Source organism: Hemicordylus capensis, chromosome 3 (genome assembly GCF_027244095.1).
Source record: "Hemicordylus capensis ecotype Gifberg chromosome 3, rHemCap1.1.pri, whole genome shotgun sequence".
Classification (NCBI taxonomy): domain Eukaryota; kingdom Metazoa; phylum Chordata; class Lepidosauria; order Squamata; family Cordylidae; genus Hemicordylus; species Hemicordylus capensis.
The window spans coordinates 29579445-29593952 of NC_069659.1; the positions used below are offsets into that span (position 1 = coordinate 29579445).

General features: G+C 45.0%; 1 protein-coding gene across 1 annotated transcript; it reads left to right on the forward strand.

Annotated features, from left to right (window-relative positions):
* Nucleotides 1–4325: 4325 nt before the first annotated feature.
* LOC128350947 (vitelline membrane outer layer protein 1-like) lies at nucleotides 4326–10304 on the forward strand. The gene is made up of 3 exons (XM_053309879.1): nucleotides 4326–4504; nucleotides 6480–6583; nucleotides 9829–10304. Exons 1-3 carry the CDS (start codon nucleotides 4337–4339, stop codon nucleotides 10187–10189), a joined length of 633 nt encoding a protein of 210 aa, XP_053165854.1. The 5' UTR covers nucleotides 4326–4336; the 3' UTR covers nucleotides 10190–10304.
* The last annotated feature ends 4204 nt before the right edge of the window (nucleotides 10305–14508 follow it).

Sequence of the window (14508 nt, forward strand, 5' to 3'; positions counted from 1 at the left end):
TTCACACAATGATTCAAACAGGACTGGGTAAGACTCTTGTCCTATCCAGTTTCAGGAGCTACGTGCACTCCCGATTTTTGATCATCCATGAGAGGAAAATAACATAGGAACATAGGAAGCTGCCATATACAAAATCAGGCCATTGGTCCACCTAGATCAGTATTGTCTGCACAGACTTGCAGTGGCTTCTCCAAGGCTACAGGCAGGAGTCTCTCTCAGCCCTATCTTGGAGATGCCAGGGACAGAATTTGGAATGTTCTTCGTGGAAGCATGCAAGTGCTCTTCCCAGAGCAGCCCATCCCCTTGGGAAAATCTTACATTGCACATATGTAGTCTCCCATTCAAATACAAACCAGGGCAGATCCTGCTTAGCAAAGGGGGCAATCCATGCTTGCTACCACAAGGTAGGAGGCACAAACAGGGACTGTCAGATAACTTCCCAGTGGAAAGGAGGGCTCTGTCCTACTCAACAGCTGTATCCAGCTGCCAAATGAGATAGGAGTAAAAGTCTTCCTACTCACCAGGAGGCTAGCTGACTAACTTATTTCAGTCCAAAACCTTTCTAAAAAATATTATCACAGTCCTACCACACATGCAAGCATGACCCCATATATTTTCAACCTCTCCAACAAAGAGAAGTTGTTTTCCACAAGAAGTGAAAGATTCAGAAATAATAAATATCATCTATCCAACTTCCAGGCCAATAACTGGACAAAGAGGCAACTTTTTAATGGCAGGGGAGTGAGTGAATTTCAATAGTCTCAAGAGTTTTTTCTCGGAGGCCATCTTTGGGCGTCACATGGAACCCGAGGTAAAATCACCTCATGTTGTCCCCATGTAATGTCCGAATTATTGGAGTTGCAGGACCAAACCGCAGTTCCGTTTCCTCCCTCCAAACGCTGGATGAACCCTCGGTTTGAAGTACTGTAAGGTACACTTATCAAACTGAGGGTCTAGAGGCTGCAGTGTATTGTCTGGTTTGGGAAACTTGCCCAAACCGGAGTCAAGGGAGGAAGCTCCTCCCACCACTTGAACTCAATTGTCTGTTACAGCTTTCCATCATGAGTCAAAGGAAGGCTGTGCAGCCAGTTCCACCCCTGCACAACCAGTTCGTGCAGATAGTTATAATCTGGGAGTAGACGGGGCAGGGGGTGTCTCGAATGGAAACTGAGAGTCCATTGAACCCAGAGTTAAAAGGTACATCACAAGGAGCCCTGAGACTAAGCTTGGGGAAATTGATCAGTTTCCAAACCTTTACATACAATTTCCAGCAGCAGCAGCAGCAGGAGCAACAAGAGTAGGTAGCAAAGTGGTTTTCTCTCCCTTTCCACTCGCCGCAGTCACTCTGGTATGCACACCATCCAAAATGTATTGCTAACACGGCTTCATTAGGACCGAAACGGTTGTTTTCCTCCCCACTTTGTTGCTCTAATTTCCTGTTCCACAGCATAGCAGAGCAAACATGCCCAGGCCCTTAGCATATATAGTCTCCTCAGTGCAAATACATTACAGCAGCACTTGAGAAGACTCCACTTCCCAAGGGCCACCATGCCTTTTCTCTGGCAAAGGACCTTTTGCTCTGATGCGGGAACACTGCATCAGAGTGACAATGGGGAGAGGAAAAAACCATTTCTGAGCCCCACATAGCAGTGCCACAACTGCTATTCTCATGGCACACTACTAAGGAATGTGCCAGGATGACTTTTCTCCTCCTTGGGGATGGCAGAGTGCCTGTTGGGGAGGGGCAGTTTGTTTTCTGAGCCAGCTCCAATTAGTTTGTCAAATGGACAGGCCTTCTCCATTGCTGCTGCCCCAAGGCTTTGGAATGCACTACTTGCTGAAATAAGAGCCTCCCGCTCTCTTATAACTTTTTAAAAGGCCGTCAAGATGCATTTGTTCACCCAGGCTTTTAATTAGATACTGAAGCTCTTCTCACGATCAGTACCTACCTGTTCCAGGAGAAGAACGGCAGGGGCATTTATTTCCGTGAGAAGAGCTTCAGGTGAGTCTGCAGGGAGACTGGGTTAACTTACCGCTCCCCACAGACAATCACCGAGCTGTCCATGGGTGGCCAGATCAGCTGCCCACATGATTACTGGCTCCATCATGGAGCTGGTTGGGGTGGTGGAGATCACGGGCCACCCAGCCACTGGAAGTTCCAGAATGCCCCGTGCAAGTGCTTGTTGTAGCCTCCCGGTCCAGGGTCTCCTTGTTAGTCGCCGCATCATGGAGCTGTGCTGCAGCAACTCAGGATCAAAAAATGCCACTCACCTGGCTTCCACTGAGCTGAGCCCCTGCCAGCGGCCAGGTGAGTGGCAGAGGCACTTCCCCACTGTAGAGGCTGCTGGGCGGCACATTGTGGTTCAGGAAAGCTTTCAGGTGCCGCCAAGGTGGGTGTGAGCACCGAATTAATTTACTCTTTAAGGTGCCTCCTGCTGCCGTCCCAGAGATGCGTTCACAGGCCACCACTGCTTCTGGGATATATTTTGGGGTGGTCCAGGTTCTTTCCTTGAAAAATAACCACTACAGAGCTCTAGAAGCTCTCTGTAGTGAGGACACTTCTTCCCAGCACATGGGCACACTGTTAGTGAGGATATCAGACTCTGAGACTACTCAAAGGGACCACAGCCCAGTTTTGCATGGTGGCAAACCTGTCTAAATAGCTACCCATTAAAATGAGGTTAAGGGAGCAAGCGCTCCCTTAACCTTGTTTTTTTCTAATCAACTGGCAGCTGCAGCTGCTTCCAACCATGGCTGCCAGACTGTGGGGAGCCCGGGGGGGACCCCATGATGCACCATGCACTCACACAGTGCACTGTGGTATTTCTGGGGGCCGGGAAGACATATCCTGGCCCCCCACCCTCCCCATTGCCTGGGCACATGGAGAATCGTCTGGGCACGTGGGGAGCATGCCCAGCAACGCTGCAACGCTGCATGGATTGTCTGTGGGGAAGGTATGTATAACCCTCCTTCCCCACAGCCCTCTCTGAAGCCCTTCTCAGTAATCATGAGAAGAGGCTATCTATCTATCTATCTATCTATCTATCTATCTATCTATCTATCTATCTATCCGAAAGATTCTTATCCTAACTCTCAGTTACAAAAGCTTCCCAAGTTGGTTTACAGAGATGAGCATGAAAAAGTAAAAACACAGCTGAAGTATCCTATCAGGCTCCAACAGTAAAACATAAAATGCCTTTTTGGGTGCCATCTGGGAGGGGGAAAGGATGTGCATTCTTTTGGCAGGTGTGCATGTGGTTGGCTGGATGATCAGAAGATCATCCCAATAGGCCTAAAGGTCAAATTGTTTTCAGTAGCCGTTAAAAACTGTCAATAAAATGGATCAATTAAAAAGGAAGGTGCTTGGTGGAGTTATACTCCTCCCTCGCCAAAGACAGCAGTGACTCTCTCAATAGGAACTTTCCTCCTGGGGCAAACAGCAGCTGTGGAAAACTAAATTTGGGGTGGGGATGTGAAGGGGGAAAGGTTAGCCTGAGTGTCACTCTGGAGGGTTTTACTTCTCTGCTTTTTGTGCTGAGTTCTAAAAGCATTTCCTGTTTGCCTGACAAGCAGTGGTGGATTAATGGAGAGGCAGAGGAGGCATTCGCCTACGGTGGCAAAATTTGAGGAGCAGCAAATTTTGCCCGTCCTCAAATTTTGCCTCCCCTCTCTGTGAGCAGTGGCAACTGCAGCAGCAAGGGTGGAGTGGGCGAGGAGAAAGTCCCAACTTTTACCTTATTTTTAAAAAATGCAAACCTTTTTTGTTTAATGTAAAAGGGTAGCAAAAGCCTTTATGCCTATGGGCGGCAAAAAGCTTAATCTGCCCCTGCTGAGAAGTGCCTTTTCATGGGTTCTGGGAAGCATTCAATCAAATGACCTGTCAGTCCAATTCTTTGATGTTCTGGATCAGGGATTCTCAACGCTGAGTCCTCAGATGTTATTGGACATCAACTCCCATAATTCCCAACCAAAGGCAACTGGAGCAGAGGATTATGGTAGTTGAAGTCCAATACTATCTGGAGACCCAACGTTGAGAACCCCTGTTCTGGATCACCCCACACTCCACTTTGGTTGCTTTTTAGAGGGGAAACCTCTAAAAAGCATTCTATACTGACAAGCACCTCTGTCATTCTATACTGACAATCACTTGCTGATTGTAATGTGTAGTTTGGCCCTCAGTCAATCAGTTGATTAAATCAGCAAAGATCATTGCACTATCCAAGAAGGGCAAAGTTCTGGGGCAATTTGCCCAGAGGAGACCCTGTCACAACTCGAAGGCTATAAATTCACAAGCTGCTGCTGCTGCTTCAGGCAGTTCTAGAGCGGACTTGCGGCCATGGACTATTCCATCAGCACCACAGTGCTCATCCTCTCCTCCTGCCTCTGGGGTGTAGTCGCTCGAGAATATAATTCTGTTCTCACCGTGCCAAATGGAGGATCATGGGGTACCTGGGGGCGCAAACAGTTTTGCCGCAGCGGTTATGCCCATGGTTTCACAGTGAAGGTAAAACTTATTCTCCCTGAAGCCAAGTACGTTTTACAGTTCGCTGTCTTTGAAGTGTCATCTCTTTTTTTCTTTAAGAATGCTGAAAGTAATAATTCTAGAATGCAGAGAGAAAGGTCGGGGAAGAGCAGGGCATAAACGCAGCCTTTCGGTGTACAGGTGAAACTCGGAAAATTAGAATATCGTGCAAAAGTCCATTAATTTCAGTAATGCAAATTAAAAGGTGAAACTGATATATGAGACAGACGCATTACATGCAAAGCGAGATAAGTCAAGCCTTAATTTGTTATAATTGTGATCATCATGACGTACAGCTCATGAGAACCCCAAATCCACAATCTCAGAAAATTAGAATATTACATGGAACCAAGAAGACAAGGATTGAAGAATAGAACAATATCAGACCTCTGAAAAGTATACAGTGTACTGTGCTTGATTGGCCAGCAAACTCGCCTGACCTGACCCCATAGAGAATCTATGGGGCATTGCCAAGAGAAGGATGAGAGACATGAGACCAAACAATGCAGAATTGCTGAAGGCCGCTAATGAAGCATCCTGGTCTTCCATAATACCTCATCAGTGCCACAGGCTGATAGCATCCATGCCACGCCGCATTGAGGCAGTAATTGCTGCAAAAGGGGCCCAAACCAAGTACTGAATACATATGCATGCTTATACTTTTCAGAGGTCCGATATTGTTCTATTATTCAACCCTTGTCTTCTTGATTCCATGTAATATTCTAATTTTCTGAGATTGTGGATTTGGGGTTTTCATGAGCTGTACGCCATGATCATCACAATTATAACAAACTAAGGCTTGACTTATCTCGCTTTGCATGTAATGCGTCTGTCTCATATATCAGTTTCACCTTTTAATTTGCATTACTGAAATTAATGGACTTTTGCACGATATTCTAAGTTTCCGAGTTTCACCTGTATTACTAACAAATGGATAAGAGTAAGGCAACCAAGGGATAGCAGTTTAATACTCTGCTAACTAGGCAAAAAGGCAGCTTTTAAGGTGGTGACTCTTATGCTTAGCAGCGGGAAAGAAACTGTCCCTACTATGCACAGCATCCTTCCAGGGGCTGTTCCTGGTACAGTATGTTACTTTTAAGATTGTGAGCCCCTCACCCTCTTCAGATTTTTTTTTTAATGACGGAGAGGAGAGGTGGTCTTGTGGTCGCAAGCATGACTTGTCCCCATAGCTAAGCAGGGTCTGCCCTGGTTGCATATGAATGGGAGACTTGATGTGTGAGCACTGCAAGATATTCCCCTCAGGGGATTAAGCTGCTCTGGGAAGAGCAGAAGGTTTCAAGTTCCCTCCCTGGCTTCTCCAAGAAAGGGCTGAGAGAGATTCCTGCCTGCAACCTTGGAGAAGCCGCTGCCAGTCTGTGAAGACAATACTGAGCTAGATAGACCAATGGTCTGACTCAGTATATGGCAGCTTCCTATGTTCCTTCCTATGTATGTTATGGCGCAGCAGGCAAATAACTTGCCTAGTGAGCAAGAGACTGCTGGTTCGAATCCCCACTGGTATGTTTCCCAGACTAGGGGAAACCCCTATATCGGGCAGCAGCGATATAAGAAGATGCTGAAAGGCATCATCACATATTGTGCAGGAGATGGCAATGGTAAACCCCTTCTTGTTACGTGCGAATGCGGCCTTGAGCTCAAGCTCCAGAAATCTGGAAAATTTAAACCTAAGGCTGATCTTAGCGAGCATGCTATGTGATCAGCAATGATTTTGCCCAATGTCACAAATTGTGTTTGCTTACAATTTGCGCTCCAGGTATCCACACCTTTCCTTGGTCTTTGAGGCCCAAGATGGGGAGGACGGAGTGCCTGGCATCAGCAAAGATGTCCCATATTGTCTATGTGGATTCATTGAAGGCAATTTTTGACATTGCACAATGCATTTACTAACTTACCTTCAACATCATTACTGATCACATGGCACTCTCTTCTCCACCAGGTAGAGAAATACCAAGGGGATGGACCAAAGGATGGTGGTACATATGTGAATGGCATCCGCTTGTACTGCACTGATGGCACAGTAATTTATTCTAGAACTGGACCGTGAGTAGCTTTTAGATTTCTCTTCTTCTTGGCTTTGTAGCTTGCAATGTGGTGTGGAAGGTGCTTGCCTGAAGTTTATTGTGTTTGATTAAATCAGAACCAGCAAAAAGGAATTTCTGAGGCTGGCATACTACATAAAGTTCTCTCTGTCTAGCAGCAAAACATGTGCACAGTTGTGCAAGAGTGCTTTTATGCAGAATGCAAGCATTGCACAGTTGTGTGATGGGTGGCAAGTATTTCCAGTGGCTGTCTATTGCACAACTGCATTTGTGAAATTCTTCGATTTTCCACAAGCGTGCCCCTGCACAGCTGCATGCACATTCCATTTCAAGGCAGGTGGAATATTGTGCAGTGGTTCAGCCACTTCAGGGGAAAAGAGGCTTTGGATCAAGAAGGGTGGTGGGCACGCAGGGGAAGGAGGAATCGATGGGGGGTTGTGGGAAGGATCAGATCAGGCCCCTTCACTCTCCCAGTGACATGACTGGGGGCATGACAGGATCCAAACAGATCTGGTGCGTGAAAGCAGCACAGTATTTTCCATTTTCTAAAACCAGATTCAAGTTGGACTGGGCAGCAATTGCCCATCACTGAAGATAGCCATGGAGAGGGTGACATATTCCAGTGGGGAGGGACTGACATGGAAACTATTTTCAATGGCCTGGCTCACACAGTCATTGGAATCTAGGTTTAATGTGGGTTACCAACATTAGCATGATTGTGTGAACCTATGCCAAGGTGGAAATCTCAGATTTATCTTGGGCCCTAAGCTACCTTGACATGGGTTCACATGATCACAATAATGTCAGTAACCCACATAAAATCTAGATTCCAATTACTGTAGGCCCATTCACACACTGCGGTCATTCACACAATCAAAAACTGTGTTCTACCCGGGTTTGGGAGTTCTGTGTGCTCCCAGTTTCCGGTTGTGTGGAATCAAGATAGGAGGAAGTCCTGGGTAGAAGTGGTTGTGTGGAAGCAAGGTAGGAGGAAAACTTGGGTAGCTTTTCCTTCTACCTTGCTTCCACACAATCACTTCTACCAGGCTTTCCTCCTACCTTGCTTCCACACAAATGAAAACTGGGAGCACACACAGCTCCGAAACCCGGGGAGAACACAGTTTTTGATTGTGTGAATGACCTCATTATGTTCAACACTCGTACGATGAATGTATAGTATACAGAGGTACAGATCTATACACCGGTACAGTCATTCATGTGTTCAGTTGAATGCAGGTATAGAAGTACACTTCCTATCTGTACCATGCATTTGAAGGACTTGTATTCTGATTCACTTTTAAAATGAACACAGGTACAGTCATTCACACAAACATATGTATGAGTGTACAGACATCTGTACACTTTTACAACATAATGTCTGAATCGGGCTTGTGTGAACCAGGCCAGTGTGAGATTAAGTAATAGGAAGGGATAAGCAACACTTTTAGTTTTGAGTTCATAGCTAACTCCTTGGATCAACAGCTGTTATTTTAGTTCATGCAGCCGTCAGGGACATGTTTTTGGGAGGCATAGTGGTTTCAGAGGGAAGGGGAGCTCAGTGAGCATCTCCCCTCCTGCAAAACACCACTGCAATGTTGGTGCACTAGCACTAGCCTAGAAGTCAGTCATGAAGATAATGATGATGAACTACTCATACTAGCAACAATGAAAGTATGGTTTGCAAAATAAAGGGAAGACAGAACTATCTGAAGCTAGTGGGCATCAAAGTCAAAAAGAGTCTAATCTTTTTTGCACCAACACACTTCTAACTAGGGATGTGCGAAACGTTTCGGATACAAAACGTTTTGTACCCAAAACAGCCTGTTTCGGGTGTTTTGTAGACAAAACAAAACACCCATTTTCCAGATCCAAAAGTTCTGTATACAAAACAAAACGTCCCTGTTTTGGCTACAAAACGTTTTGTTGTTTCGGACCTCCATTTTGTGGTGATCTCTGAGTCAGTCTCCATTTTGTGTTTGACATCTCTTTGAATTTCCCACCCAGCCTTCTGATCGGTGACCTAAATCATGGGCTGACCTGCTGACAATTCACTCCTTGTTCCGCATTGGCTCTTTTGCTTCTTGCCACTCTTTACTGACTCCACATTGGCCAGGGGAAGGATTGCTAACCCATGGGGTGCTGGGTTCTGTTGATTCTGTGGAGTTCTGAGTGTAGATTTTCTGGTAGCATATGAGAGTGGATTCTTGTTTTTCACTGAAAATCTCATATGCTACCAGAGGATCTACAATGAACACCTCAGAAACAACAAAACCCAGTACCCCACGGGCTTGTGGGTATGGGGGTGGTTGGCACCCTATGTGCACTACACAACCCCTCACTCTGGGCAACCACAGTGCCCCCCAAGTGGAATTATGGGGCTGCTGAAACCTAAACCTCCATTATTCCCTATGGGAGAAAGCTTAGACACGTAAACTTCATCAAATCACAAAAGATCAGCTGTTTGCCCAATTTCTTTGAAATAATTCTGGAAGTTTCCTTGCCCCCATTGGGCACTACCACCCACCACACTCCATTCTGGGTCATCCCTTTCCCCTTGATTTGAAGCGATACATTTGCTGGAATCTCCATTATTCCTTATGGGAAAATTCTTAAAGATGTGTAAACTTTAAAAATTCACAAAAAATCAGCCCGTTGACTAATTCCTTTGAAATCTGGCTGCTAGCTTCCACCCTTTGGACACTACCACCACCACCCACTCTTTTTGCCCTGGGACCCTTTTTAAAAATCCAAATTGATTCGGATTCGGATTTGGAAAATTTGGCTACAAAACAAAACAGGGCAGATTCAGATTCAGAAAATCTGGGTACAAAACAAAATGGGCGTGTTTTGATTCGGATACAAATTGAAACAAGAAAATTCCAAAATGCACACCCCTACTTCTAACAGAAATTAGGGAATGCTAGTGGGAGATTTCTGGCACTCAGCACAATTGTACTTCCCTCCCTTTGCAAGCAAATAGAAAGGGGAAGGGACAGAGAGTGGAGGAGGCAACGAAGAGAAAGCACTGATTTCTCCCTCATCTTTTCCTCTCCTGTCTGTGAACCTCCCTGAGGTTGGCCACATCTCTGTTAAAACACCCAAGTATTTAGTCTCCCATAGCACAATCGGGGTGTCCTTATTGCTAATGCCCTGTGAAGTGAAGGGGTTATGACTACAACGTATACCTGCATGCTATGTGTATGTGTATATTTCTCAGTACATTGCAATCCTTATCTTCTTTGACAGGTGGGGAACTTGGTCAAAACCTCAGTTTTGCCCCAGTGGCAACCTGATTTCCTATGTTATGGAAGTGGAACTCCCTCAAAGGGATAAAAATAATGTAGCAGTCACCAACATTCAATTCACCTGTAGCGATGGGAACAGACTGGTGGGCAGTGGAACTAACAAGAGTTATCCTGGCCCATGGAGTCATCACTGCACCTCTGGCTACATATGTGGGCTTCAAACAAAGCTGGGAGGTTGGCAAGGTGAGGATGATGACATAGCATTTAATGATATGAAGTTCTTCTGCTGTACTGAACCAGAAGTGTTTCCCTCTCCTACAGTACAGTATCCCCATGGACTTGTTAGACATGACTGTGAATAATAATTAAATCTGGAAGCGAAAACTGTGTGTTTCTTTAAAAAAAAAATATGGATTACTAAATTATGTTTGTATTATTTTGAGATGGGAGGTTAATAAAAGATTAAAGGAAGAACAATGGTGCTTCACTTCATTTATTGTTCCATTTCCATACCACCATTCATAAAAACTCATCCCTATCTTATGTTTCTTTTTTAGATTGTGAGCCCTTTGGGGACAGAGGGCCATTTTATTTATTTATTTATTTATTTATTTATTTATTTATTTATATCTATGTAAGCCGCTTTGGGAATTTTTGTTAAAAAGCAGTATATAAATATTTGTTGTATTCGTATTTGTATTATGCTGAGTCATGTCCTCAGTTGTTTACACTGACCTGAGATTTCATCTAGTGTCATCACCGATATCTCCCATCTGGAGCTCAAATAAAAAATGGGGGGAAACTTAAATTCTGACACTTTCAAACCTAGGAATTAAAATGTTGATGGTGGAATTCAGATATTTTAGTTCAGGCAGTAGGTTTGCCCATTCAGATCAGTGCATCATGTTAGACTGTCTTCTGGAACAGGGGTATTGCTAGGATCTTAGAAGACCCAGGGCCCGGGCCCACGGGGTCTATCTGCCCCAATATTGATAATTAGACCTTTTCATGCTCTCTAACAAAAATCCAACAATCTCTTCTAGTTTGTAAAGCCATTAATCATCCATTTTATAGGAACATAGGAAACTGCCATATAGTGAGTCAGACCATAGGTCCATCTAGCTCACTATGGCAGAGGCTTCTCCAAGGTTGCAGGCAGGAATCTCTCTCAGCCCTAACTTGGAGATGCCAGGGAGGGAACTTGGAACCTTCTGCTCTTCCCAGAGCAGCGGGCCCATCCCCTAAAGGAAATATCTTACAGTGCTCACACATCAAGTCTCCCATTCATATGAAACCACGGTGGACCCTGCTTAGTTAAGGAGACAAGTCATGCTTGCTACCACAAGACCAGCTCTCCTTTTCCAATATATGATGTGATTTTGCCAGGGGCACTGCTGGGGTCTGATTTGAATCAGGCCCCTGATCAGTGTGGGAATCCCAGATGTGGTTGATACAACTCCTATAATTCCCAGTCAAAGGCCATTGCACCTGATGATGCTGGGAGTTGTATTCAACAACACCTGGAATTCCTTGTTGGAGGGAATGCTGCCCCTGATCCTCACTACTTCCCCTCCCCTCTACAATCACCTCTTGTGGCAGCCTTACCACCACATGAAACTGAAGGTGGTTATTGTGGTTTAATATCTCACCCCTCAATCCTCTCTCTCTCTCTCTCTCTCTCTGGCTTTACTGCTATGCAATTTTTCAAAACAAGCTTTGCGGGGACTGGCAGTACTTTTTGTGGGGGGTTACCTACCACTTACTCCTGGATCATTGTTACCACCCCCTTAATTAAGCCCAGCAGCTAGACTGCATGAGACAGACAGCCCCAAATGCTAAAAGAGCTGCCCTCAGCACAATTGTCGTTCCCTCCCCTTTGCAAGCAAATAGAAAGGGGAAGGGACAGAGGGTGGAAGAGGCAATGGAGAGAAAGTGCTCTGTTCACTCCCTCCTCTTTTCCATTCCAAGCCCAGGGAGTGGAGAGGACATAGTGATGGAAGAGGTTGATGGAGGAGCACCTTCTTGGTTGGAATTGAAATTCCAGGGTGTGTCCCCTCACCAGCATCTCCTCCTTCATCCAAACAAGATTGGTGGAGGTGTAGCTATAACTGAGCGGATAGGTTCAAAGAACCCAGGCCCCCCCAGCTCTACTCCTCCCTATTTTCTTCATCATCTCCCTCACTCCAAGGGGCCACTGAGAAGAGGGGTGAACACGGGCCCACTCTTGCCTAGTTACGCCCCTGGGTAGAGGAGAGCATGGGGGAGGAGCAGGCAGGCAAGAGGTCCAGGGCACCCAGCCAAACATTTGGGGCATGTCCCCCTTGTGTCCTGTACTAGCAATGATGATGAGGGTATATCAGGCCTCTTCAGTGACATCACCAAGTCCCTCCTTGAGACATCACAGGTCCCACCTTTGAGCCTCAGGAAATGGATACTGTACTGTCCTGGAGACCATGGTGCTGCCCTTGAAAAGACTCTTCATCGCCATCAATCTGGCTTCAAATACAGAGTACACAGCAAGGTCTCTTCTTTCTTTATTATTATTTTTCTCTGTAAACGGCTTTGGAAACTTTTATTGGAAAATGGTATATAAATATTTGTTGGTGGTGATGATTGTAGTGCCCTGGGAGATACAATAAAGGAGTGCTGTGTCTTTAGCAGGCAATTTCCTTTCTGTTAGATCTATACAAAGAGGGTTGTGTGTGTGTGTACATCTCCAAAATAGATTAGTTGAGATCTTGTAATGTGTAGGGTTACCAGCTTATACTGGTCTGTTCTGGAACCTCCAGGAAATGGTAAAATGGTATCTATCTCTTGATGACTTTTGAAAACAACCCTAGAAAATGTAATGCCTTTGTATTGTGAAAAATATTGTGGGGGACTTTCCAGAAATAGCTTCAGTCATAGTACGCAATCTTAGATATCTCTAGTGTGAAGCATCCTATACACTTATACCAATTCTGTTTGCAACAGATGGTTTTATTTGAACTTAATTTTCTTGAGGTTCTTCAACTGCTGGAAAAAGGTAATGAAATTCTGCACCACAAATTGAATCTGGGGAAGATCTGTCATCATTGCCTAAACATGTAGGAAATGGCTGGAAGTTTTGACTTGATAGATATTTGGAGATAGAGGAATTCTGCAGATAGGGGTGGCTTCTTCTATTCCTGCCCACACAAATCTTTGCAGAGCAATTTCTTCTTCATTTCAAATGGGTCAGTTCATTGAACATTTCAGGTATGAAGTGGGTACAGACTCTGATCTGATCACACACACTACTCCTTAGTTTGGTCTCCTGAAAAGTAAGTGTGGCATGGAGGAGTGGAAATGGTCAATTAAACATTTTCTTATTCTGGAGAAGACAATGAGGTCATTCACACAATCAAAAACTCAGTTCTAACTGGGTTTGGGAGCTGTGTGTGTTCCCAGTTTTTGGTTGTGTGGAAGCAAGGTAAGAATAAAACCTGGGTAGAGGAAAACCCGAGTAGCTTTCCCTCCTACCTTGCTTCCACACAATCATTTCTACCCAGGTTTTCCTCTTATCTTGCTTCCACACAACCAAAAATTGGGAGCACATACAGCTCCCAAACCCAGGTAGAACTGAGTTCTTGATTGTGTGAATGACCTCGATAATTGGTTAAAAAATGAATTCAGATGTTATTTTCAGGCCTAAGAAACCAGGGATATTGGCTCTTGAGTCATATGGAACTTCAATAAACCTTGTGTTAGGGGACATCCTAATTAATAATAATGAAAAAAGTTGCAACCATACGAATGGTTAAATGAAAGCAAGCTCTGCCTGAAATCTTGCAGTTCAACTGTACACACTGCTATAAATCATTCTTCACAATTGAAAGAAAAGAAGGCCTGGGAACTCAACAAAATAAGTAATCAAAACAATGTTTGTGGGGTGTGGGGTGCGGAATGAAGTTGCTATGCAGGAGAATGAGCCGATTAAATTGCACTCATATATGAAACAAAGCTTGAATTAATGGAACCCTTCCAGGTGGGGGGAAAGTTTGAGATTTTCAAAACATGCCTTTAAAAAAAGGCTTTTAAAATCTTATATCACCAACCAAAACTAGGTGGGGTATCCTCTCTACCACAGTAGCAGCTCCTGCATGCAGAGGGATCAGCATAGAGCATAATGGCAGCCTGCTGCTTCCCTATCAGGCTTTGTGCCTGACCATTGCTTGGAACAGGAGGTCTGTGCAACATGCCTCCTGTATCCAGTCATTCACACTGCCATGAGCACATGAAGCTGCTTTGTTCTAAAGATGCCAGTGGACTATTCTAAGCTTTCTTTTTATGCATTCCAAACATTTGCATGAAAACATGATGCATATACATGCGTAGTTTGAAACACCTTATTGGCACAGTTCTTTGGGGAGAAAATTAGGGGTGTGCATGGAACCGCCAATTGTGGTCCGGCACTGGAGTGGGGGGGTCCCTTTAAGAGCAGCGGGAGGGTTTACTTACCCCTCCCGCCGCTTTCCCGATCTTTCGCCGTAATCCGTAGAGTAATTGGGGCGGCAGGACACCTCCCTGCCACCCCTTCCCCGATGTTGCTTCAAAAGACTCCCAGGAGTCCTTTGCGCGCATGCGCACGTCACAGAGATGAGCGCGCACGTCACAGAGTTCTACCTGGGTTTGGGAGCTGTATGTGCTCCCAATTTTTGGT